The 24,610-nt window shown below is 41.8% G+C and overlaps 1 protein-coding gene across 2 annotated transcripts in view; it reads right to left on the minus strand.

Annotated features, from left to right (window-relative positions):
• LOC148030020 (histone acetyltransferase TAP1-like) overlaps positions 1 to 24,610 on the minus strand; it is an 82,438-nt gene that overhangs the window by 39,799 nt on the left and 18,029 nt on the right. The window contains exons 2-3 of one of the 2 annotated variants that reach the window (XM_087686284.1): positions 18,091 to 18,145; positions 17,810 to 17,992 (exon numbers count right to left, since the gene is read on the minus strand). In XM_087686284.1, the coding sequence (XP_087542410.1) occupies positions 17,810 to 17,992; positions 18,091 to 18,145 (238 nt within the window). Of the gene's footprint in view, positions 1 to 17,809; positions 18,003 to 18,090; positions 18,146 to 24,610 lie in introns of both variants that reach the window. The other variant, XM_087686285.1, reaches the window with a different exon arrangement.

Here is a 24,610-nt window from a genome sequence, read left to right on the forward strand (position 1 = left end):
AAGGAAGCGTGTATCTCCTCCTAATGATGGCATACCTTCAGAAGTTATTCCCCCTGCTCCCGAGCAGAGCAGGAGCTACTACCTTATCTACTAATCGTCCCAAGGACCCATCGGCACACCTTGCCATAAACGCAAGAAATGGATCTATCGTATTGTGTCTGAGAGACTGAGAGGGTGAGAGAGAGAGAGAGAGAGTATGGATGTATGCATTGTGGGCCGGAAGACCACATTGAAAGGGGAAGACGATACTTGCCTAAATGGTCACTTTTTGACCTCCAAAAGTCAGTTTTTGGACCCTATGAGCAATCAAACAAGAACCCATCGAATAAGTTAGGCTGGAATCGAACAAACAAGACGGACTGGATGGACCGAACTAATTGTCTTGTCTGTTGGGCATGGACAACCCTAGATAGAGGACGCATAGTTTGCATCATTCCTAGCACCACTCTATCAAACCATTCACTAGTTCAACTAGCCCTTTTTAAGGGAGCCAAACGGCCGCACTCTAGTGTCAAGATTCTACAACACCTATTCTAAGACAAGGATTTCAAAGTGCCAATCACATGGATTTGGGGGTTCTAGACCTTTCTCACCTAGACAGGCAACTAGAGACAGCAATGAGAACCTATAGGAGATCAGCTCCTTCTTTAGAGAGGAGGCAATGAGGAGAGGGGACCTTCTAAAGATGGAGAGGGATGCTCTTGGCTGCAAGAGCATCATTCACTGCACTAAAAATGGAGGAGGGGAGACACAATTTAATAGGTAAGAGGACGCACGTTGGACAGAGCAAAGATTGCTGCCATAAAGGAAGCTAGATCGAAGTATAACTTTCACACAAGAGCTTTCTTTTAGACTCAGTCAAGAGATAAACAATCACACAAAGATATTATAGATTTTGGAATACAAATACATAATTTAACAGCTTAAATAGTAAAAGAAAGCAGTTATTATATAAGAATAGGATATATAAAAAACAAAGACTCAAGAGAATTGATGGATCCATAGCACAAGTCCCTTGAGAGGCAAGGCAAATGGCTACACAGTACTACATAGCCTTGTTGAGATCCACCAACTAGATCCCTTGTCATGAGGACATGTATTTTAGAAACCTCACTTAATATGTGGATTAATTTTTTATCACATGGTTAAGTAAATGTTTCACGTATGAGGTGTAACTGGGGTTAAGAGTAAATTTACAAGCCTGGGACCCGAGAAAATTACGAGATGTCAAAGGCAAAAGTTACTATAAGTTATACCGCACAAATACTTAGTTGTATTTGGTGCCAGTTGTTGGCCTAGGTCATTCATTTGGCCATAAGTGTCAATCGGTGACACTACAGAAGTGGTGCTTAATGGTACTTAATGACAATCTGACAGTCAAAGATGGCGTAGAGACACTCGGGAATGGAAGTTGCCTAGCCAATTTAGCTATTGGCAAGTCAAATTATTTTTCAAGGCACCGAAATAATTATTAGATTACTTTTCAATATTTAAATATTGAAAAATAATATTTAATAATGGATAATGTTGAAAAAACCATTAGGGAAGGCTGCCACTTGTCAAAAAATGCCCATGCAAGACTGAAAAACGTCTGTGGAGGCTGGATAGACACATTTTACAATATTTAGCCTACAAGAGAGAGGGAGAAGATGTTGTTGGATTTGCAGCCATTGGAGGACCTTCTGAGGCAGCTAGGGGCAGGAGGAGACCAATCAACAACAGGTGACAGTATCTACAAGCTGTTGAGACAAGGCAACAACAGTAAATGACTGATTTTCTTCACTTCTTTGCATCTACAAGCATTTGAGATAGCACACCAGCAGTAAATGACAAATTTTCTTCAGTTCTTTGCAAAGAAAGTCTAAATTTTCTCTCTCCTCACAGCATTCTCTCTCATCTCCCAATCTTGCTTCAAAGATTACAGCATTAAAATCACCAGAGGCTGAGAAATTTCAATTTTCTCTACTGTTAACCCTAATCTGCAAAGCAGAAATTAGGGTTTAGCAACAACCTCAGGAAGTGTGCTAGAAATTGGAAGCTCCAAGACTTGGATTCAACAGAACTGAAGCTGTCTTTAGTCAAATTCAAGTGAATGGACCAGCAAATCAATAAATTTGAGCATTTTCCATCTCCATCAAAGCAGGTGAAGGCCAATTGACTGCCTAAATCAAGAGGCAAATCCGATTGAAGACTTGCTAGTCATTTTGGACAGCAAGGGGAGTTGGAATACTGAAAGGGATTGGCAGAATCCCACACTACATCAACTTCTTACTTGAGAAGACACTTCTTGCCTTGACATCAAGTAAGTGTCCAGGAGATCATCAACTACTAGGCAAGTGTCCAAGCGATGATAGATTGGACAAGTCCTTGACCTATTGGGATCTTATTAGTACAAGTCTCATTGCCATTTTTTTCGAAGATTATGGCATCATGAGACATGTTAGATAGACTATAGGAGAGATTGATCTATCTCATTCCCACAGGCAGCAAGAAGGATAGTTTTGAGATTAACTAATCACTTTGCTTGGAATTGCTTATAAAACCTTGGTAGAGGCAATCAATCTCAAATTGGCCCCCTTGATGTAGATACTATTCACCTCACCCAAACACGTTTTATTCAAGTCATAGCATCTTGAACAACATCTTTAGCTTCGAAGAGTCAATTGCCCTTCGTTCCAAGCACAAGACCTCATTGTGCTTCTCCACGATTTTAAGAAGACATATGAATATGTACATTGGAAGTTTTTGTAAGGCAACATGTAGAGGATGTTAAGAAACCCTTCACCCGCAGTTTGTGTTTTTGCGTTTCTGCATTTTGCGTTTAGGGTTTTCAGCCCCAAAAAGGGGGCACCATCCTAAACTGACCATGCCTATTTATAGGCCACTCTCTCATTCATTCCTCACAGCTGATTCATTCAGTCCGTCCCCTCTTCTCTCCAACCTCTCCACTATTCTCACACCCCTTCAGGAGGACATTGCAGTTCGTGGTTCGTGGCTATCTTAATCATCTTCCTTGTGCTATGGCACCCTTGTTCCCTTGTGTCACATTCACTCCATGATTCGGAACTCCATCATTCCATTCATCAAAGTTTCTTCTCTCTTCTCTTCTCTTCTCCATGTTTGCCGAGTTTACTCCGCCGTGTTCCTCCCCGCAAACCTTACTGTCTTGCTGGTACATCATCTTTTGACATTGTATCAGAGCTGGATCTGCTCAGCTAGCAGCGAAGATCCTCCAGTCCAGTGAAGACAAAGACCGGTGACGGGTTCGGCATCCACTTCTCTTCTTCTTCCACTGCATCAATATCTCGTTTTTGCACGTTTCAGGTGTTTTCAGCTTGCTACCCACACCCCTTTCGCGGAGGACATTGCAGTCTCAACTGTCCCTTGCTGTCATCTACAGTCTGGCACCTATTTCCAATCTTCCACCCACAATTTGCAACTGTTTACAACAGAGCAACTGTTGCTAATCACTCTCCATTCAAAAAACAATCTCGTTTTTGCAGATTTCAGGTATTTCAACTTGCTACCCACACCCCAAACGCAAAGGACATCACGGTCCAAGCTGGCCATTGCTGTCTATAACAGTCTGGCGCCTGTTTCCAACCTATCACACACTGTTCGGAGCTGATTTCAGCATTTTGACTGCTGCTGCTGTTTTTTCCTACGTTTTTAGTCTTTCTCTCCTGCAAGCTGTCTTGCCTACGTTTGTAGTCTTTCTCTCACCTATTGCCTACGTTTTTAGTCTTTCTCTCTCCTCACTTGCATTTTTCTACTGGTTGCAACCTCTTACTGCTGGTCACATCCTCCTCCCACTGGCAGCTCACGTCCAACCCTTCCACTACCCTCCCACCCCTTGAGGCGGACATCGCGGTTCGTGCTTCACATTGCCCTCACACCCCTTGAGGCAGACATTGCGGTTCGTGGTTCATGGTGGCTGACCTCTTCCTTCTTCAGCAAGGCGCACACTGGTATCCATGGCTTCTTTACCAATAGATGACTAGACTACTGGGTGCTCCTACTGTGGCATCACAGTACACACCACCAATGCTTGTTGACTTCGACCTTTGCTCCCCACCCCCCCGGAGTATATGCGTCTTCCACCAGACACTCCTTGTGCCACCTCTCCTTTCTGGGCCACAAAGATCATTCTACATCGGCTATCAGAGTACTATGCTCAAGGCAATAAGACGCATCCGATGCACACTAAGTCCTTTCGAGCACATGGAGGATCGATTGGTGCTACAACCTCCTGGAGATCGTCGCAATGCCAGCAACAGTCTTCTCCTACTTATTTTCAGGTACAGTGGCTTCCACGACCTACGATCTGCAGTCCGTTCCATCGAGAGACCGTGATTGTTTAATGCCGTCTCCTCATCAGTCTGTTCCTTCGAGAGACAGTTGCTGCTCGACTCTTTCCTCTTCTTCGACTACCCAGTCTGCTCCACTGAGAGACAGCGACTGTTGCCCACCTCTTGCTCATTCTAAGCCCGACCCTTCCCCACCTCAGAGGGGGAACCTACTCCACATGAAGTTCTTCACCCATCCTCTACTTTCTTGGGGTGGCTGTCTTCAACCAGTCATCTCTTCTACTGATACCCAGGATCTTCCGGTACCACCTGGATCGGGACCTCGGAGGTTCAGCCACGACTAGGTGACGAGACCTTCGTATTCCTTCCAGCATAGATGCACGGAGCTAGTGGCTTCTCTCCCGAGGTTGTGTTTCGAGTTCTCCAGTTCACTCTGTCTACTGGTCTTTACTGCAGGTTCCCTTTCCGATGAAAATCTTGGATCTTAGGGATCCTCTACATCTTCTTTCTCCTCTTCTCTTCTTGGCTTGGTCACTTGGTTAGCATGGAGCCACCTCTCGAGATCAAGAACGGGCATATCCTTAAGGTTCTCGACACCACACAAAGTCCAACATTCCTCCTATGCATTGCATGTTTTCATCATCTTTGTACTAGGGCACTTGGGCAAGTGAACAATTTCCCTACGAGGAACACTGTTCAAATGGCAATTGTTGCATGAGCATTCTTCAGCATGTAGCATTGTATCTCCACCTCACTCTTCTCTTGTTCCCCTTTTTGGGCCTAAGAGGGGGCGTTGAGAAACCCTTCACCCATAGTTTGCATTTTTGCGTTTCTGTGTTTTGCGTTTAGGGTTTGCAACCCCAAAAAGGGGCACCATCCTAGACTGACTATGCCTATTTATAGGCCACTCTCTCATTCATTCCTCACGGTTGATTCATTCAATCCGTCCCCTCTTCTCTCCAGCCTCTCCACTATCCTCACACCCCTTCAGGAGGACATTGCAGTTCATGGTTCGTGGCTATCTTCATCATCTTCCTTGTGCTATGGCACCCTTGTTCCCTTGTATCACATTCACTCCATGATTCGGAACTTCATCATTCCATTCATCAAAGTTTCTTCTCTCTTCTCTTCTCTTCTCTTCTCCATGTTTGCTGAGTTTAGTCCGTGTTCCTCCCCACAAACCCTACTGTCTCGCTGGTACATCATCTTTTGACAAAGGATGGAATTTCCAAAGCAGTAAGTCAAAGGAGTTGTAGACCTTTATAAGGCACTGTGTAGAGGATGGAATTTCCTTGTCAATGGAGCCAGAGGAAAAAGATTTAGTATTCAAAGCCCACTAAGACAAGATGTCCATTACTCCCCTCTTTGTTTCCATTTGTAGCAAAAGCATAAGCTCTCTTTGGATAAATAGATCTACTAGGACTAGAGGCATCAAGTTGCCTGAGTTCAAGAAGTTCCTTGATGTTGCATTTGCACATGAATTAGGAATTTAATTAGACAAAGATAAAAACTTTAGGACCTTTGTAGCAACCATAGAGATCTTCATAATAGCATCTAGTGCTTTAACTAATTGGCACAATTCATATGGCTTTGGGATATGTGACACTAGATAGTCAAAATGGAGACCTCATGAGGACTCCACCAGGGCTTCCCACAAGGCCACAGTGAGGTATCTTGTATGTTAATAGGCATCTTATTTCCTTAAGCATAAAACTCCAATAGTGAACACGAAACAATCTATATCCCAAAATTGAAAGGTGATATAAGGAATGCCTTTAAGAAGACACATATACTCGTATGGTACAGGAAGCAATAGTCAATAATGGCAAGGTCAGGTGGAGTGACCTATCTTGTCACAGTAGGTACACCCATTGGTCCATGTTGCATCCTCAAGGAAAAAAGCCATATCACCAGTGTGGCAAACATGTAATAGGAGGGGGTGGGAGGAAGCAAAATGTAGTCCTCGTGGATCTCATAGCAACATGGAATGAAGGACTCATCTTGTCACTCCCCACAGCCTATGTTCTTCATAAAAAAATAGGATCTTTAGCTCCAAGAGCACCTCCGCTCTCATACCATGTAACGAAACAGTAGGGCTTACAATGGAGACAACAAGAGTATATAGCAAATACTTGCAACGAATGAACTCAAATACACACACAATGGAAGAATGATGATGAAATCAAAAGATGATACAATGGTCTAAGGCCTTTGTGTCTCTAGGGTCCAGGTTGAGGGATAACCCAAGGAGTCGATGATGAAGTGGCTCGAGACAATTGAAATATCCCAATTAAACAAGAGCAACATCACCTATGGAAGGAGTGAAAAGGGAGCGAAACACAGTCCTCTAGGAAGTGGGATGTCAAAGAACACATCGGATAAATGTGGGCAGCAAGAAAGGGAGTGAAATGGAGTCCTCCACATCCGCACGATGTCAATGACGACTCCGAGCAACAAAAGGCAAGTTTTGCTCGTTGAAAGCGCAAACTCCATGATCAATTGATGAGGATGATAAAGACTATTGGCTTTGACTCACGCCTACGCTCATTCTCCTTTATTTTATGTGCTTATGTTACACAATTCGAACACTTATAGTATTTTACATCTTTTGGGTGTGAACACACATTAACAACCCTAGGGTTTAAGGTTTGTACTTTGTGCTTGCACATTACTCTTTGATAATTGCATTGGGAGTTGTGTCTCCACTCACACACTCTCTTCACTGTCAACTGTGTACTCTCAGCTGAGCTTCAATCTATCCCCTCTCTCTCTCTCATTTGGTATCAAAGCTGAGTTCAACTCAATCTCCTCTCGGAGCTCACAAGCAGTAGCCCAACTCCACCTTTAGCTTGGTGAGCTACTGCCTCCGTCGACAACAACTGTTTGCATCGCCACCAACAAAGTCGTCAGCAGCCAACCTCCACCAGCTTGTCAGCCTGTGCCCCCAAGTAGCATGTCCGCCAACGCCGCTGCTCTAGCTAATACGCCGCCAACGCTTGGCCGTCTACACCACCACCTACAGTCCCCGCATTCTGCAACGCCTGCTACGCCCATACATCCGCCCGACAGTCCTAGGCTGCCGCCACCAGCCAGGTTCCGCCTACCAACTCAATTGTGTGCCACCTGTCTCTGCTACCATCATTAAAGGTAAAAAGAGAAAATTATTAATTTTTTATTCAGATTTGAATTTCAAACAAGGGCTTTTGCCCATGCAAGCTATTTCTACTCATACACATGTCTGGGACACATTTATTGCAGAAATTTCTTAAATTTTGGGCCAAGAATTTGGGGCTTTTGGATTTAGTGCAAACATTGGCAAATGTACATCAATATCAGTCTGAAATAGACTGAAATTGTGTGTTTTGGACAACAAAATTTTGGGGCTTTTGCGTTTTTGTGCTGTTGAGCATTGTTTGTACATTGGACAGTTTTGATAGAGTGTGATCAGATTTGTCAATTACAACGTGGTGCTCACTGTAATTTCTGGAAAATCTCAAATTTCCAAGTTGGTCCAGCTTTAAGTCTTGCTCTTGTGCTCTTTGAACAGTGACATTTATCATGGCCAATTAGGGACAAGGTGATGTATTTACATATGTATCCAAGGAGGATAGATTGGATGGCAACAACTATTCTCTATGGTCTTTCATAATGAAAAATGTGTTGATTGCAAAGAATCTTTGGGATTATGTCAGTGGTGAAGAAGTTTGTCCTCGAGTTGTGGCTCTTGTAACATCTCCTCCAAGAGGACATGGTCAAAGGCCCGCTCAACCCGCTCCATCTCAACCACTTCCCCAAAGATCAGCAGCACAAAAGGCTTAGGACACACGAATGCTCAAGCATTGTCACCGATTGCATTGGCAGTTCAGCGATCTATCATCCTGCACATATAGTCTGCAACTTCTTCACGAGAAGCATGGCTGACACTTGAGTAGGTGTTTGCTGGAAAAAATACAACGCGCATCTCTTTCTTGAAGAAAGAGCTTGAGAATGTGAAGATGGATGAAGGTGATTCCATGCAGGATCATCTTAACAAAATTCGGGACTCGTGTGAGCAACTAATGAATGTAGATGAGTATTATTTGGATACACAGTTGATCTCTACTACTCTGAATTGATTGCCGTTCTCTTATTTGGCCTTTCATACGGCCCTGAATCTCATAATTAGAATTTCCTCACACTGACTTACTTTCCTTCAATTGGTTAGTTTGCTCTTAGAAGAAAACCAAGCAAGAAAGAACAGTGGGGTGGATGTAATAGCCTCTGAATAGGCTTTTATGGAAAGGCAAAAGGGCAAGGGCAGCCATTCTAAAAATGCTCCACACAGTTCTAGGAGTTTAGGTACTCCATAGAGCAACAAGAAACAGCCAAGAAAGGCAAGTGCCATTATTGTAAGAAGCCAGGTCATTACATCACAGAATATAAGAAGTGCATAGCCAAGGAGAAGAAAAAGGAGTCAAGGATGTCTCTTTCTGATGCTCCTACTACTACTACTGACTCCGCATCTTTTGTTGTAGACCATGACTACTGTTTCTATACTTGCGGTTATGACACTTCTTGGGCTGATAGAGCATTTAGCTCTACTGATGAGGATACTAGCACTTGGTTCTTGGACAGTGGTGCTTCTAAACACATTACATCCCATAGGGATTTGTTTTTCTCTATTATTACAACTCTAGTTGCCAAGTCTGTGCAGTGTGCCAACAATGCATCTTACCCTGTTAGAGGTATTGGGGAAATTGTGTTGACAACCATTGATGGCTCTACCCTTCGTTTACAGGATGCATTATATGTGCCAGGCATAAGGAAAATTTTGTTGTCCATTTCTTCTGTGGCAAAGTGTGGTATGCAAGTCACATTTAATGATGACAAATTTATGGTCAAGGATAAAGAATTCATGACTTTGGTTTTTATTGGCACATTATGTCATGGACTCTATGACTTAGATGCTTATTCGGTTGATCAGTCAATCTATTTAGCATCTACTATTACTCCTACTATGTTACAAGTAAAGTTATGGCATGCTCACATGGGGCATGTCAACTATGGCACACTGATGCTTATGCAGCGTACACAAATGCTAGATGGCTTACCTCTCTTGGAGAGACCTCTTGAGCATATATGTAAGAGATGCATTTTGGAAAAATGCATCAATTCTCGTTTCCTCCTGATCTTGCTTTTAAGGCAACTGCCAAATTACAGATTATGCATTCGGATGTATGTGGACCTATGCAGACAAAGTCATTGGGTGGTGGTTATTATTTTGTCACCTTCATTGATGACTTTACTCGTTTTTGTTGGGTCTACTCATTGGTGAAAAAGTCATAGGTATATGATGTAGCAAAATGGGGTAACAAAGAGAAAGAATTGGTCACTCATGGAGATAGCCAGATGTATGTTGAAAGCAAAGAGTTTGTCACATGGTTTTTGGATGGAAGCAGTTATGTGTACTCGCCATATTTTGAACATATGCCCTACCAAGGCATTAAAAAATGTTACACCCTTTGAGACTTGGAATAGCTGGAAACTTTCAATTGGCCATTTTCATACTTTTGGGTATCTTGCGTATGCTCATATTCCCAAGGTACTAAGAAAAAAGTTGGATAACAAGGCTGTTAAATGCACTTTTGTAGGGTACAGCAGTGAGAGCAAAGGATATAGATTGTATAATCCTATTTCCAAGAAAGTACTTGTCAATGGGGATGCGGTTTTTGATGAAAAGTCAGAATTATCCCTTGCTGGTTTTGATACATATTAGGCTGCCAATGATGACTTTGAAGGGCTACTGCCCATTTCTTTTGGTGATATAGCTAGAGCTTCAACAAATGAACATAATGTTCAGCCAGCTACAGCAATGCAGAAATTCAGCCCATGGCTGATTTGAATATTCAGCAAGATATTGAATGCAAACGAGCTTGTACACAATCAGGAAGCTAGACAGATACCTAGATGGTACTTGCAGACTATGAAAGATAGTCATTGCTAGTTGTACTAGAAGACAAGCTCGTTTGCATGATCATGTTAATACAATGGAGTTTGTTATGGCAACACATACACTTGATGATGAGGAGCTTGAATGTTTTGAGGATGCACAACAAAGTGTGCATTGGATGGCAGCAATACAAGCTGAATTTGATTCTATCATAAAGAATCAAACATGGGATTTAGTGACATTGCCTATTGGGAAGAAAGCCATTGGTACAAAGTAGATCTATAAGCTTAAAAGAAATGTAGATGGATCCATTGACAAGTATAAAGCCAAGCTTGTGGCCAAAGGATATGCACAAAAAAAAGGCATGGACTATGAGGAGACAATTGCTCCTACATCCCGTATGACTACCATTCGGTCTATGGTTGCTTTGGCTGCCCATCATGGTTGCACCAGCTTGATATTAAGACTACATTTTTACATGGGGAACTTCAAGAAGAAGTGTATGTACAACAGGCCATTAGTTTTGCAATTAAGGGATCTAAACACTTGGTAGTATGCAAGTTGAAAAAGGCTTTGTATGGTTTGAAGCAAGCTCCCCGAGCTTGGTATGCAAAAATTGATGCCTTTTTACTCAGCCAAGGGTTCATTAACAGCTCATCAAAGTCTACTCTTTAAATGTATGTAAAGAGAGGGAATCCTTGCTAGTCATATGTCTTCATGAAGATGATCTTTTGCTCACAAGGACACATGCTAATTAGATTTCAGCATTCAAACAAAGTTTGCAACAAACTTTTGAGATGTCAAACTTAGGGCCTTTGCACTACTATTTGGGCATTCAGTTCATTCATGATGCTAGAGGCATTGAATTGTCACAGTCTAGATATATTTTTGACTTTCTGAGAGGTTTAGGATTGCAAGCTAGTTTACACACCAATGGAGACTAGACTCAAGTTGTCCTTGCACGATGACAGTGATTTGTTTGACATCCATACATATGCTCCAACAATAGGATGTCTCATTTATTTATGCAACACAAGGCCAGATATTCAGTTTGCAGTTTTAACCGTCAGCAGACATATTCACAGGCCACGCATGTCACATTGGCAAGTTGTGAAGCGTGTTTTTCGTTACTTGCAAGGGACTAGGACTCTTGGATTGCTTAATGCCACTGCAACTACATACTTACAATGATTCAAATTGGGCTAGTGATTTTGATTCACGTCACACTATGGTGAGTCATGTCTTCACTCACACTCTCTCTTCACTGTCAACTGTGTACTCTCAGCTGAACTTCGATCTCCTCTCTCTCTCTCTCTCTCTCAGATGACTGTTGACAGTCCACCTAGCATCAAAACATAGTCAAAGCTCGTTGTGACAGCAGGAGCAGCAACCGCATGGTGATAATTGTGATGGTGACAACCTTCGAAATGTGGGTACTCTCAAAAGGAGCAACAACAAAAAACCATAGTAATATGGAACAAGTTTTGGGAATGGGGACGAGAGTAGAAATTGTCATCCCTTGTCACCATAAGGGAAGGCTCTAACATTGGAATGAAATTGGGACAGTACATGGACAAGATGGGATAGAACTAGGAAGTTTGAAAATGGTCATCCCCTATTTCTATGCAAAAAATGCAGATCTAGAAGGTGGTGATGATACTAAGGCTTAGAACATCCGGCAACTATTGGGCAAGTGAAACCGGCCTTCGAAAATAATCTTAAGGGAAATGAACATAAACGCACTTGCACATATAAAATAAATCAACAAATAAACAAAAGACTCACTTAACAGGAGAACTAGAATGCTCTTACACAATAGACGACACAAGATAGGTCCCAAAGGTTAGCGCTCCTTCCAATATTTCTTTATCATTATTCAACGCTTGTACAAATCATAAGTAACCTACTATCACAAATCAACACTCTCTCAATGCCAATGATTTCCATGTGCCTTGCTCTTGAATTAGCCCAAACTTGTCTCTACATGGTATCCTCAATTGCTCTCACTAACCTTGACCAAATGCACAACAAATCTATCCATTCACACTCTAACAAGTGTAATGCCTAAGAATACATGATGTCTACAATCCAATGACTAGCAAAAGTGACATCCAACATACAAAGCTTGTCCTGCACTATTGTGCGCTACAAACAATGTATAAAACACGTAGATACCAATCCAAACTGATTAATCTTCCAAAGCCTCATCCCTATTCATACATCAATCACAATGCTTTACTCTCACCTTTTTACACCCAGTTCACTATCAAACTAAGTAAATTCAAACATACACTTCAAATCTACATTGTTGCCACAACAAACTAGCATTCATGCTGGAAAACAAAGAGCAATGGCTTTGATCCCCGCAAGATGCATCCCATTAGGTTCTGCTTGTGTTTCCCTAGTTTTTCCTTGCATTTTCTATGATAGAATGGTTATGTTTAAGCTATTTTCTATGGCATAGCTAATCCACTAGCGCACAATGACCTTCTCACCTTCAATGTTGACCTTCAACCAACTTTAGAGTGTCCAAAAGTAAACTATGAGTACATTACTTTCTTCATAACAAAGTTATCCAGAAAGTGTACTAGACTTGAGATCTCAGAGAAGAAGAGAGGATTTCAATCAGTAGTGCCGTAATAAGTTGTTTTTCTTATATTTAGATAGACATACAACATCATACCTTGTTATAAACAAAGTTGTGACGCTGCCCAATGGATTCTGCATGCTCAAAGGAGAAGATTGGCTGCTATCCATACTCCATTCATACTGGCATACCTTGTTATAAACAAAGTTACGAAGCTGCCCAATGGATTCTGCATGCTCAAAGGAGAAGATTGGCTCCTATCCAGACTCCATTCATACTGTTAACTCATGCTCCATGGTTGAAACCTGCAATTTTGGCAATAAAGAAGAGAAAAGGACTATCTCCAAACTTGGGCTGCTCAAAATGAGAGAGAAGAGCCCCAAAAAGCCAAGATCAACTTTCTAAATGAGTAACTAGCTCTTAATTAGATCTCCTTTTTTTATTTAATATTCAATTAATAACTTAAAAATTAATCATAAGTGAGTTGCTCATTGGACCAAACTTTAGGTTTTTTCCATTGATTTTGCCTCCACAACTCAACACTAATTGCAACCTTCCTTCTTGGATAAGATGCTAAATAATCTAATTAAGCACTAATTATGGCAAGTATAAATTCTGAAAATACAAATGTTACCACTTCATCTTGGACATTGGACTCCCGGTTGGCTCCAAAACCTGTGCCCCTTGTGGTATTTCTTTAACTTGTATCGCTAAAGGTTGAAGTATAAAAAGATTCAACCTGATCTCCTTCAAACTTCAATACATCTTGCTGTCCATAGCAACCAACAAGCCTTCAAACCAATTTGTGTTTGGTTTGTTTGGGGATTGGCCTTCAATTTGCTCCTTGAAAAATAAGTCATGCCCAAAACTTAATATTGGTTGGCTGGCCTCTTCAAGTTCTTCGAAAATCCCCAAATTTCAATTGCTGAATTTCAAGTACTAGTCCCCAATTTCTAAGCACTCTTCCCAAGGTGGCTAGTAAACTCTCATTTATGTTGTTAATTAGGCTTTACCAGCATAAATTCTTCAATTTCATCCACCTGGGACTGAATTTGGCTAAGAGAATAGAGAGGAAGCTGGAGAAAAAAATTTAACAGTTTCATCGCTAAAATTGGCTGAAATTTAAGGTCGTTCTACCATGAATGGCTGATTGACTACACTTCTAATCAACTAGGGGCAGCTCTTTGACAGCCTCCAATGGCTGGGCTGATCAACTTGGTTGGAAAATTTCACCAGTAGCTCTCTCTCCTCCTCTCCCAACCTCCACAAACGCTAGAATGAGGCTTCACAAGTCTCTAATAGCCCTTTCCCCTCTTCCATGGGAAGGTTTTCGCAAGTGGCAGCCTTCTAATTGCATTTCTCAGCAATTTTCAGTGCAATTAAATTAAAATTAAGAATATTAATTCTGAAAATTAATTTGATTATTAATTCTTGCTTTGAAAATTAACTATACCAACCAATAATTAAATTGGCTTGGCCAATTTTTCATCCAAGCAATCCTAAGCATTTATTAGCCCTTGAACTCGTACTAATCAATTAATTAATGCCTAGTTCCTACTGTCACCATCACTAATATTAATGGCTAATAAAATATTCTAAGGCAAAATCTATCACTAGGCACCACCTAATACCTAACTTAGAACTAACATAACTTGTTACAACTTTTGCCTTTGGTACCCATTAACTTCTCAGGACCGTTACATGTCTCGCACATCACATGCGCACCTCACATTTACACATTTGATTAACACTTAAAAATGCTAAGCAAAGCATCAAAGCTTTATCTCCTCATGACATGAAGCTTATAAGGTATATTGAAATTGGAAAATTCAAGATGGATATATAGCATTTTTTTGTTATTATGTAATGGTTAAATTAGTTAAAATAGCTAAATAGTTAAATTAGTCAAATAATTAAATAGTTCAATAAATTTATAAATAGGTTAAAATAGTTGAAAATTTACGTAAATTAGTATATTAGATAAAGTATATAAATGAAGTAGCTAAATTTTTAACATTTAAAATTTAGTATATGAAAACTAGTAAATAAATTAGGTATATCTAAGTTCTATATAAATATTAGTATATATAAATTAGGGATTCAAATATAAATTAGTTTTAGATTTTTAGATAAAAATTGATATATCAAGTAAACATATTTAAACAAATTTCAAGCTTGATCAATATGTTATGCTAGAGAAACTTTCATATTTTGATGAAAACAAATCTCCTCCTAGATAGGCAATAGTATAAACCGGTTGGGTGATAACATGCTAGCTACTACAGCAATACTCTACTACTCTAAAAATCTAGGGAAGGACCAGTTGATGGAAAAGCAAACACTTGGAGAAGAAGAGAGTAAACAAAGAATGGAGGTGTGTAGTCCTGAGAGTGAGGGATTAGAATGCACACGTCCTTTCATAGGAGATTTTGGGAAGCATGTGAGGGATTGAGGTGCACACATCCTTTAATAGAGATCTTTGGAAATTTGTCCTAGAGTGTATTGAGAAACCACATCATTCTGTACAATTTCCCTTCTTCATTCACATTTTTTATTTTCATTTCTAGCCCCAAAAAGGCTTTCTAGGACCTTCCGAGGGAGTCGGATCGCCACTCGAGAGCCTTCAGTAATGCGAGACTTGAGATTGTTCGTGCCTTATATTCGGCACCACCCATTTATTCTTTACCACTCACATTACTAATTCATTTCGTCTGTCTTCCACCGTCTCTCTCTCTTCTCTCCCTTCACCATCTCCTTCCGTATTGCCATACAAAAGTCTTTAGCTACCTTGGGCTGCGTTTATGATAGCATTGGCATCTTCTCCACCTGGCACCTCTTCCCACACACATGCAACAGTTTCCTGAGCCCTTTCCCGTTGTATTGGTGCTCAGTCCCTGCTGGCGTCAGTATCCTCCTGCCTAGCATCAACTTCCATCTTTCATGTGACAGTTCATCCTTGCGTTTGGCTCTCCTAGAGGCCTGCAAACCCTACTGTCTCTCTAGTTACTTGGTTATTTCTTGACATGGTATCAAAGCTAGAGGCGCTCAATGAGCCGTGAAGATCCTCTACGTCAGAGAAGGCAAAGACACGTGTTATAGGTTGCCACTCCGGTACCATGGCATCTCCACTGACAAATTGCCTGATTACTGGGTGCTCCTATTGTGGCAAGAACAGTCACACCCCTAAGATTGTCGACATCGACCTTTGCTCCCTACCCCATTGGAGTATATGCATCTTCCACTTGGCACTCCTTGTGCTACCTCTCCTTTCTGGGCCACAAAGATTGTTCTACATCAGCTCTCAGCTTACTATGCTCAAGGCAATAAGATGCATCTAATGCACACTAAGTCCTCCTAAGCAGTAGGAGGCTCTAATGCCTCACAAGGTGATCAGTCCTCCTAGAGACCACCATACTACGTGGAGGTTTCCCCCACCCATTTTTGGGTCCACTAGTTACCATGGTCCCCATCTCCTCCACAATTCACTCCATTAAGAGACAGCAACTGTTCCCCACCCTTGGCATCACTGATGTTGGTTGACCATATTTGCTGCCCACAAGAACTTGTCAGCCATATTCTCAGCTGAGGCCTATATGTCCTGCCCCATTGGACATCATTCCCTGTTCACTCTGCAAGGCTGGTCTCACAGCCTTGGGCCTCCATTCCATTCTGCCTCTCTCTCTGTTTTTTCTCTGCTTGCTGTCTACTCAAACACTGCATGGGGTCCTTTTGAAAGTGTTTGTTTTTCTTTACTCGATGAAGAACTAGTCATTGAGAAGTTGGTTGACTGAAACTGACAGCAATCAGCCTGAACCCTTGGCCTTGAGTTCAAGGAATGTTGAACACAATAATCACATGACTTGTGACTATGCCAGAGTAACAAGATCAGTGGAAACAGTGACATAGAGGAGTGGATAGGGAGAATGAACATGAAAGAAAGTGTGAAGGCAGAAGCAAGGAAATTGACACCATGAACTCAATGCTCTGTACAATTGGCAGCTTAAATATGTTGAAATGATGGGACATGTCAGACTTGTAGACTCACAATTTTGGGAAGATGGAAATAAGGTTGGCCAGCTGGTCAGCCTAATCTCAAATGGGGACTTCACTAAAAATGGGCAAATACAGGGGGGAAAATAGTCCAAAAAGGAAATGAGGAGAAAAGAAAGGTTCCCTTTCAAGGTGAAGAAGGAAATGATGGTTGTCCAACCCCAACTCTGCACAAGGCTTCTATGAGATTAGGCCTTGGTAAAAACATAAGCCACATTGGCTCCAGTATGGACATACTCCAATATGAGTGTTACCAGGTCAATCTGCTCATGAACAAGATGATAATGATGCCCTATGTGCTCACTGTCACCCTCAGCATCACCAAAGCCATCCACAAGCTCCAAAATAGGAGGGGAGAGGACCATGAGGGTAATATTATTGAACATGTCATACATGCAAAACCTGTCATCACACACAACCGACTGGCTGCAACATTTAACATTGCTCTAGCTGAGGGGTTCCCCCACTCTTGATCTATAAACCAATTATTCAATCCACAAGTTGGGGATCCCTTGGATATTAACAATTGCCATACTAATATTATGGAACATGTGTTTGCTAAATTGTCTGGGGCTGTTTTAGAACCAGAGATCAGCCCATATGCAAAGAGACAGCATGAGAGTAAGAAGACATATTGCTACTTTACTGGCTTCAAGAAATTTTTTGAAAGAGTTCATGCACTTACAGGCTTGCCAAAAAAAATCAATAGGCACTGTTGGGGTTCACCCACTCTCTTCAGTCACTACTTCAATAAGATTGTGGCATTAAAAATGAATCAGACTCATTTGAAACTAATGGAAAGATAATCGCATTGTCAGAATGTAAGCACAAAAATAGAATAGGTGGACCAATTCCATATCATCAGCAGTTACTTAAGCTGTGTAGCATACACTTCAGTAGCAAGCTTAGCCATACAAACATGTACTCACACAATACCTTAATATAAAGGGCTTCTAATTCATAAATATCCACAGCACCACCAGATGCAAAAATAATTTTCTCGATTGTGCCATCTTCTTGAACATTCTCCATCAGGACAATCTCCTCGTCTCCATCAGTTGCTATTTCATCTCCTAAGTCCTCTTCCACAGGTTCTTTCACCAATGTTGGCGGAGACTCCTTCACAAAACTGTGAGTTTTTAGCCTAAGCTTTCCTTTTGTATCAAAATTGTTGCCAAGTAAATAATGACTTTTATTAAGAAGAAAATCTTTGATACCTTGATTTTAGAGTGTCCCAAAAATGCACCTTGCTTAATCCTCGTTTCCAAGGAGCTGTTCGGACACACCCCACAAAAAAAGAAAACAAAAACAAATCAACTCCTCCTCACCATGAGAATACAAAGTGCTGCAAGAACAAATAAATAATGAGATGAAATGGTAAGTCTTAGCTACAAATAAACCTTCCCAACATAGACATTTATAACTAGAACAATCGTGTAAAGTATGCTTCTAAGCAACACCTAATCTTAAGTGTCGGTAGTGTTTTTCTAGTAAACTCTAACCCTAGTTAGTCAGTTCATTCATGTTCAATTTTAGGAATTCCAATTCTAGCCCTTTCTAATTGATGTAGCAAGTCTAAACAATAGTGAAAAACTGAAGTCTAAATCTTAAGAGGTGGTAAGACACACGGATCAATGTCTAGACCCTAACTCTTGGTAGACCAACACCTTAGATAGGAAATGTGGAGATTGTTTTAAAAAGGAAAGATGAAATCAGCCTTCCTATTCAAATAGGGTGGTAGATAACCTGATTTAACACAATTCACAAATCTAAAATTTAAACTTTACCGATCAATCTTGGACAGCCAATACCTAGTTGGCCCCAACAATTTGTGCCCCTTGCCGTATTTCTTTAATTTGTATTGCTCTAAGATGAAGTACATTGAGATTTGGACTGATCTTCTTCAATCTTCAATACAAATGGCTGTCATAAATGACCAACAACAACAATATTCAAGTTGCCCCTTGATTTGACTGAAGATTGGGGTGCAAATCGATCCTTGGACTCTTGCTGTAAAGATGGTGATAGGATCGAAATGCAGCTAAGAGTATAGTAGACAGTGTGAGAGTGAGAGAGACAGAGTGAAGCACGACACCCAATCCAATAGACTGAAAGAGTGTAACAAGAAAGTACAAAGTACAACCCTTAAACCTTAGGGTTGTAGGGGGTGTTCACACCCGACACATACTAAGTGCCCATAAGTGTGTAATATAAGCACATGAGCATATACGACAATAAGACTATAAGTCTGGGGGAAAAAACCTCTCCTACCGAGAGTGAAAAGTGCCCCAGTGTCCTACTGATCACCGACACTCCCATATGACCATAGGCGTAAGTGAGGCGTGAGTCAAATACCCAACAAACCCCCCTGGAGTGAAGAGTGATCAAGAGTACAAGGATCATCCGCCACCAAAGGATATCAAATTTAAAGCATCGCGAAATGCTTCAAATTTTTCACGAGGAAGAGCTTTGGTGAAGATGTCTGCCACATTACTGGTGGTAGGACAATAGACAAGGCTGATATCACCTGCATGTAGCCTCTCTCTGACAAAGTGATAATGGATCTCAATGTGTTTCGTGCGGGCATGAAACACTGGGTTCCGTGCCACTGCAATGGCACTCTAACTGTCAGTGAACAAAGGAGTAGGCTTCGTAACAGATACATCCAGATCAGCTAGCAAGCGTCTAAGCCATACGCATTCAACTGTGGTAGTGAAAGCTGCCTTGTATTCAGCTTCACATGACGATGTGGCAACAGTAGATTGTTTCTTGCTAAGCCAAGAAATGCAAGAAGAGCCAAGAAAGAAACAATTGCCACTAGTGGAGTGACGTGTATCATAATCACCAGCCCAATCAGAATCACTGTAAGCATGTAACTGCAATGGTCCCCCCTTGGCATAAAGCAACCCAAGAGATCGAGTACCCTCCAAGTAACGAAAAACACGCTTGACAGCTTGCCAATGTGACATACGTGGCTGATGCATATACCTGCTCAAAGCTGAAACTGCAAACTGTATGTCCGGCCTAGTGTTGCATAGGTAGATAAGACATCCAACTGCAGGAGCATATGTATGTACATCAAACAAATCACTGTCATCATGTAATGACAGTTTCAGTCCAGGTTCCATGGGGGTACAAACTGGCTTGCAATCCTGTAAGCCAAACTTCTCAAGAAGCTGCCCAATATACCTTGACTGTGATAGCCCAATACCTCGAGCATCATGTATGAACTGGATGCCCAAGTAGTAATGCAAAACTCCCAAGTCAGACATGTCAAAAGTTTGCTGCAAATTTTGTTTGAATGCTGAAATCTAATCAGCATGTGTTCCAGTGAGCAAAAGGTCATCAACATAAAGACATATAATCAGCATAGATCCCCCTTCTTTACATACGTAAAGGGTAGACTCAGATGAGCTATTTAGAAACCGCTGACCAAGCAAGAAAGCATCTATTTTTGCATACCAAGCTCTAGGAGCTTGTTTCAAACCATATAGTGCATTTTTGAGCTTGCATACCAAATGTTCTGAGCCTTCAACTGCAAAACCAATGGGCTGCTGTACATAAACTTCCTCCTGAAGTTCCCCATGTAAAAATGCAGTCTTGATATCTAGCTGATGCACTGTCCAACCATAATGTGCAGCCAAAGCAATCATATAGACCTGATGGTTGTCATACGCGAAGTAGGAGCAAATGTCTCCTCATAGTCAATGCCCTTTTTCTGTGCGTAGCCTTTAGCTACAAGCTGTGCCTTGTATTTATCAATGGATCCATCTGCTTTCCTTTTCAGTTTGTAGACCCATTTCGTTCCAATGGCTTTCTTTCCAAATGGCAAGGACACCAAATCCCAAGTTTGATTCTTAGTAATAGAATCTAATTCAGCTTGCATTGCTGCCATCCAATGCACACTGTGTTGTGCATCCTCAAAACATTCAAGCTCTTCATTATCAAAAGTACTTGCTGCCATAACAAACTCCATGGTATGTGCTGAATCATGCAAACGAGTTTGCCTTCTAGTACAACCAGCCATGGGTGCATCCAAAGGACTATCTTGCATAGTTTGCAAATACCATCTAGGTAACTATCTAGCTTCCTGACTGTGTGCAAGCTCTCGCTGAATTTCAGTTTCAGCATTGTGCTGAATATTCCGATCAGCCAATGGCTGAATTTCTGCACTTTCCATAGGAGCAACTGGCTGAACATTAGGTTCATTTTCTGAAGCTCCAACTGAATCACCAAAAGTAATGGGCAGCAGCCCTTCAAAAACATCACAGGCAGCCTGATATGTGTCCAAACCAGCCAAGGATAATTCTGATTTTTCATTAAAAACAACATCCCTGCTGACAAAAACCTTCTTTGTAACGGGATCATAGAGTCTGTAGCCTTTGCTTTCATTGCTATATCCCATAAAAATGCACTTAACAGCCCTGTTGTCCAACTTTTTTCTAAGTACCTGTGAAATATAGGCATAGGCAAGACACCCAAAGGTACGAAAGTAACCAACAGAAGGTATACGACTGTTCCAAGCCTCAAAAGGTGTGTGGTCTTCAAGGCTTTGGTAGGGCATCTGTTCAAAATATGGGAAGCACACATGACTGCTTCCATCCAAAAACTATGAGGCAAGCTCTTTGCCTTCAGCATACATCTGGCCATCTCCATGAGTGACCGATTCTTCCTCTCTGCTACCCCATTCTGCTGTGGAGTATAGGCAGTAGTGTACTGATGGACTATGCCTTTCTGCTTCAAAAAAGAATTCAGCATAGAGGATATGTATTCCCCCCCTCGGTCCGAATGGAGAGTCTTAATTTTGCATCCAGATTGATTTTCAACAAGTGCACTGAAAGCCAAAAATGCATCATACACTTCTGACTTCTTTTTCAAACAGTAGGCCCAGCAAAAACATGTAAAGTCATCAATGAATGTCACAAAATAATAACAACCGCCCAAGGACATGGTTTGCATAGGCCCACAAACATCGGAATGCACCAACTGCAATCTAGTTGTTGCTCTAAAAGCAACACCACGGGGAAATGAGAAATGATGCATTTTTCCCAAAATGCATCCCTCGCATAAGTGCTCAGGAGGTCTCTCCAAGAGAGGTAAGCCATCCAGCATCTGAGTACGCTGCAAAAGCATCAAGCAGCCAAAGTTTACATACCCCAAACGAGCATGCCATAACTCCGCCTATATCATAGCAGGAGTAAGAGTGGATGTCAAGTATGCCGTCTGATCTACTGAAAGAGCATCCAACTTATATAAACCATGACACAAAGATCCTATCAAGACCAAAGTCATGCGTTCTTTATCTCTAACCATGCAACGGTCATCATCAAATGTGACCTGCAAACCACAACGTACCAAAGAAGAAATAGAAAGCAAATTCTTCTTGATTCCAGACACAAACAAAGCATCCTGCAGGCGGAGAATAGAGCCATCAATGGCTGTGAGCTGAATCTCCCCAATACCACGAACAGGGTATGATGCATTATTGGCACACTGTACAGATTTCCCAACGGGAGGTGCACTAACTAAAGCAAACAGATCTCTGCGAGATGTAATATGTCTAGAAGCACCACTTTCAAAGAACCAAGTGTCAGCATCCTCTGTAGAGCTAAGTGCTCTATCGGCCCAAGAGATGTCATAACTGCAAGTGTAAAAACAATAGCCCCTGTCCACAACAAAGGACGCGGACTCACTAGCAGTGGAAGGAGTAGTAGAAACAGACATTCCTGACTTCTTCTTCTTCTCTTTGGCAATGCGCTTCTTGCACTCAGTGATATAGTGGCCTGGCTTCTTACAATAATGACATTTTCCTTTTTTTGCTTGCGTCCCCCCTTGTGTCTAATTCTGCAATGTGCCCGAAGTACCAGAACTCTGTGGAGCATTTTTCACCTTGCTGTTTTTGCCTTTCTGTCTTGCCACAAAAAACTGCTCAGAGACTATAGCATCCACACCACTATTTTTCCTTGTTTGCTCCTCCTCTAGAAGCAAACTAACCAGCTGAATAAAAGTGAGTGGGTGCTCGGCAATCCTCTTGGTGAGGTTCAATGCAATATGAAAAGACAAGTACAAAGGAGGTAAGGAATTCAGGGTGGTGGATATCAACTGTGCATCCGAAAAGTACTCATCTACATTCATGAGCTGCTCCCTCAAGTCCTGAATCTTATTCAAATGATTCTACATAGAATCACCCTCATTCATCTTCAAAGTCTCTAACTCTTTCTTCAAGAAAGAGATCCGAGTCTCATTCTTTCCTGCAAACATATGTTTCAAAGTTAACCATGCATCTCGTGAAGAAGATGCTGAACGAATGTGAGGGATGATGGACCGCTGAACTACCAGAGCAATCAGCGACAAGGCATGTGCATCACGTGTATCCCAAGCTTTTTGAGCTGCAGTTCTTGGCGGAAGTAGCTGAGGTGGAGCGGGCTAAGGTCCCCGTTGTCCACATGCTCCTTGAGGAGGAGTAACGGGAGCTACAACTCCCGGTCGAGTTTCCTCTCCACTGACATAATCCCATAAATTCTTGGCCACTAATACATTCTTCATCATGAATGACCATAGCGAATAATTGTTTCCGTCCAATCTGTCTTCCTTGGATACATACGTAAATACATCACCTCCCTGATTTGCCATGATGACAAATTGACAAATTTCCAAAGACAAATGAGCAATGTCAAAGCAGTAAGGACTGGAAATCTGCAAATTTCCAGAAATTGCAGCAAGCACACTTCTGCAATTAATGTGCAAGGGCATACTCTGTCAAAAACTGTCTTTTAATGCACGCTTCCCAAGGTGCAAACAGTGCTCAGCAACATTGTAATATCAAAATCCCCAAAATTTTTGCCAAAAATTTGTTCAAAACGGTCTTTCTGTGACTTAACTGCAGTTCGTATGCAACTGTCCTCAAAATACATAAAAACCCCAAATTTTCTAATGAATGTGCCCAGAAATTTGCATCAAATTTAGCCCACACTTGTATCCTGTATGTTGTGCCAGCTGCGTATGAACCTCCTCTGCCAGAAATTGATTCTGGAATAAAGGGATAATTTTTTTTGTTTAAAAAAATACATGACGTGGTCAGGGCGGACGCTAGGCAAGTCGCTGGCAGACGGAGCAGTCGGGCGGGCGTTTTACGTGGACAAGGCGGACAGTCAACTCGCACGCAGATGACATGGCGTTGCAACGTCGACGATGCGCCCAGGCATGAGGGACCAGACCACCAGGGACTTGTCGCGGGAGGCGGACACGATTATGTCAGAGTCGATGATGGGGCAAGCGATGGAGGTGACCCAGTCGCTATGGCGACCTGATGAACAAGCCCGTGGAGCTGACGACAGGTCGTTCTTGACGAGGATGAGGCGCTGCTGGGACAGGTGGCATACACAGGTACTGATGGTGCCTTCAGCTACTAGCGAGAGCTGCAGAACTGACGGGGGCCGCAGACAGTGGGGGCTACAGTCTACAGACTGCAGACTGCTCTGATACCAAATGTAAAGATGGTGATAGGATCAAAATGCAGCTGAGAGTATAGTAGACAGTGTGAGAGTGAGAGAGACAGAGTGAAGCACGACACCCAATCCAATAGATTGAAAGAGTGTAACAAGAAAGTACAAAGTACAACCCTTAAACCTTAGGGTTGTAGGGGGTGTTCACACCCGACACACACTAAGTGCCCATAAGTGTGTAACATAAGCACATAAGCACATACGACAATAAGACTATAAGTCTGGGGGAAAA

The sequence above is a fragment of the Lygodium microphyllum genome, chromosome 10 (genome assembly GCF_053477565.2).
Source record: "Lygodium microphyllum isolate KBCC chromosome 10, Lygodium_microphyllum_v1.1.10, whole genome shotgun sequence".
Lineage (NCBI taxonomy): Eukaryota > Viridiplantae > Streptophyta > Polypodiopsida > Schizaeales > Lygodiaceae > Lygodium > Lygodium microphyllum.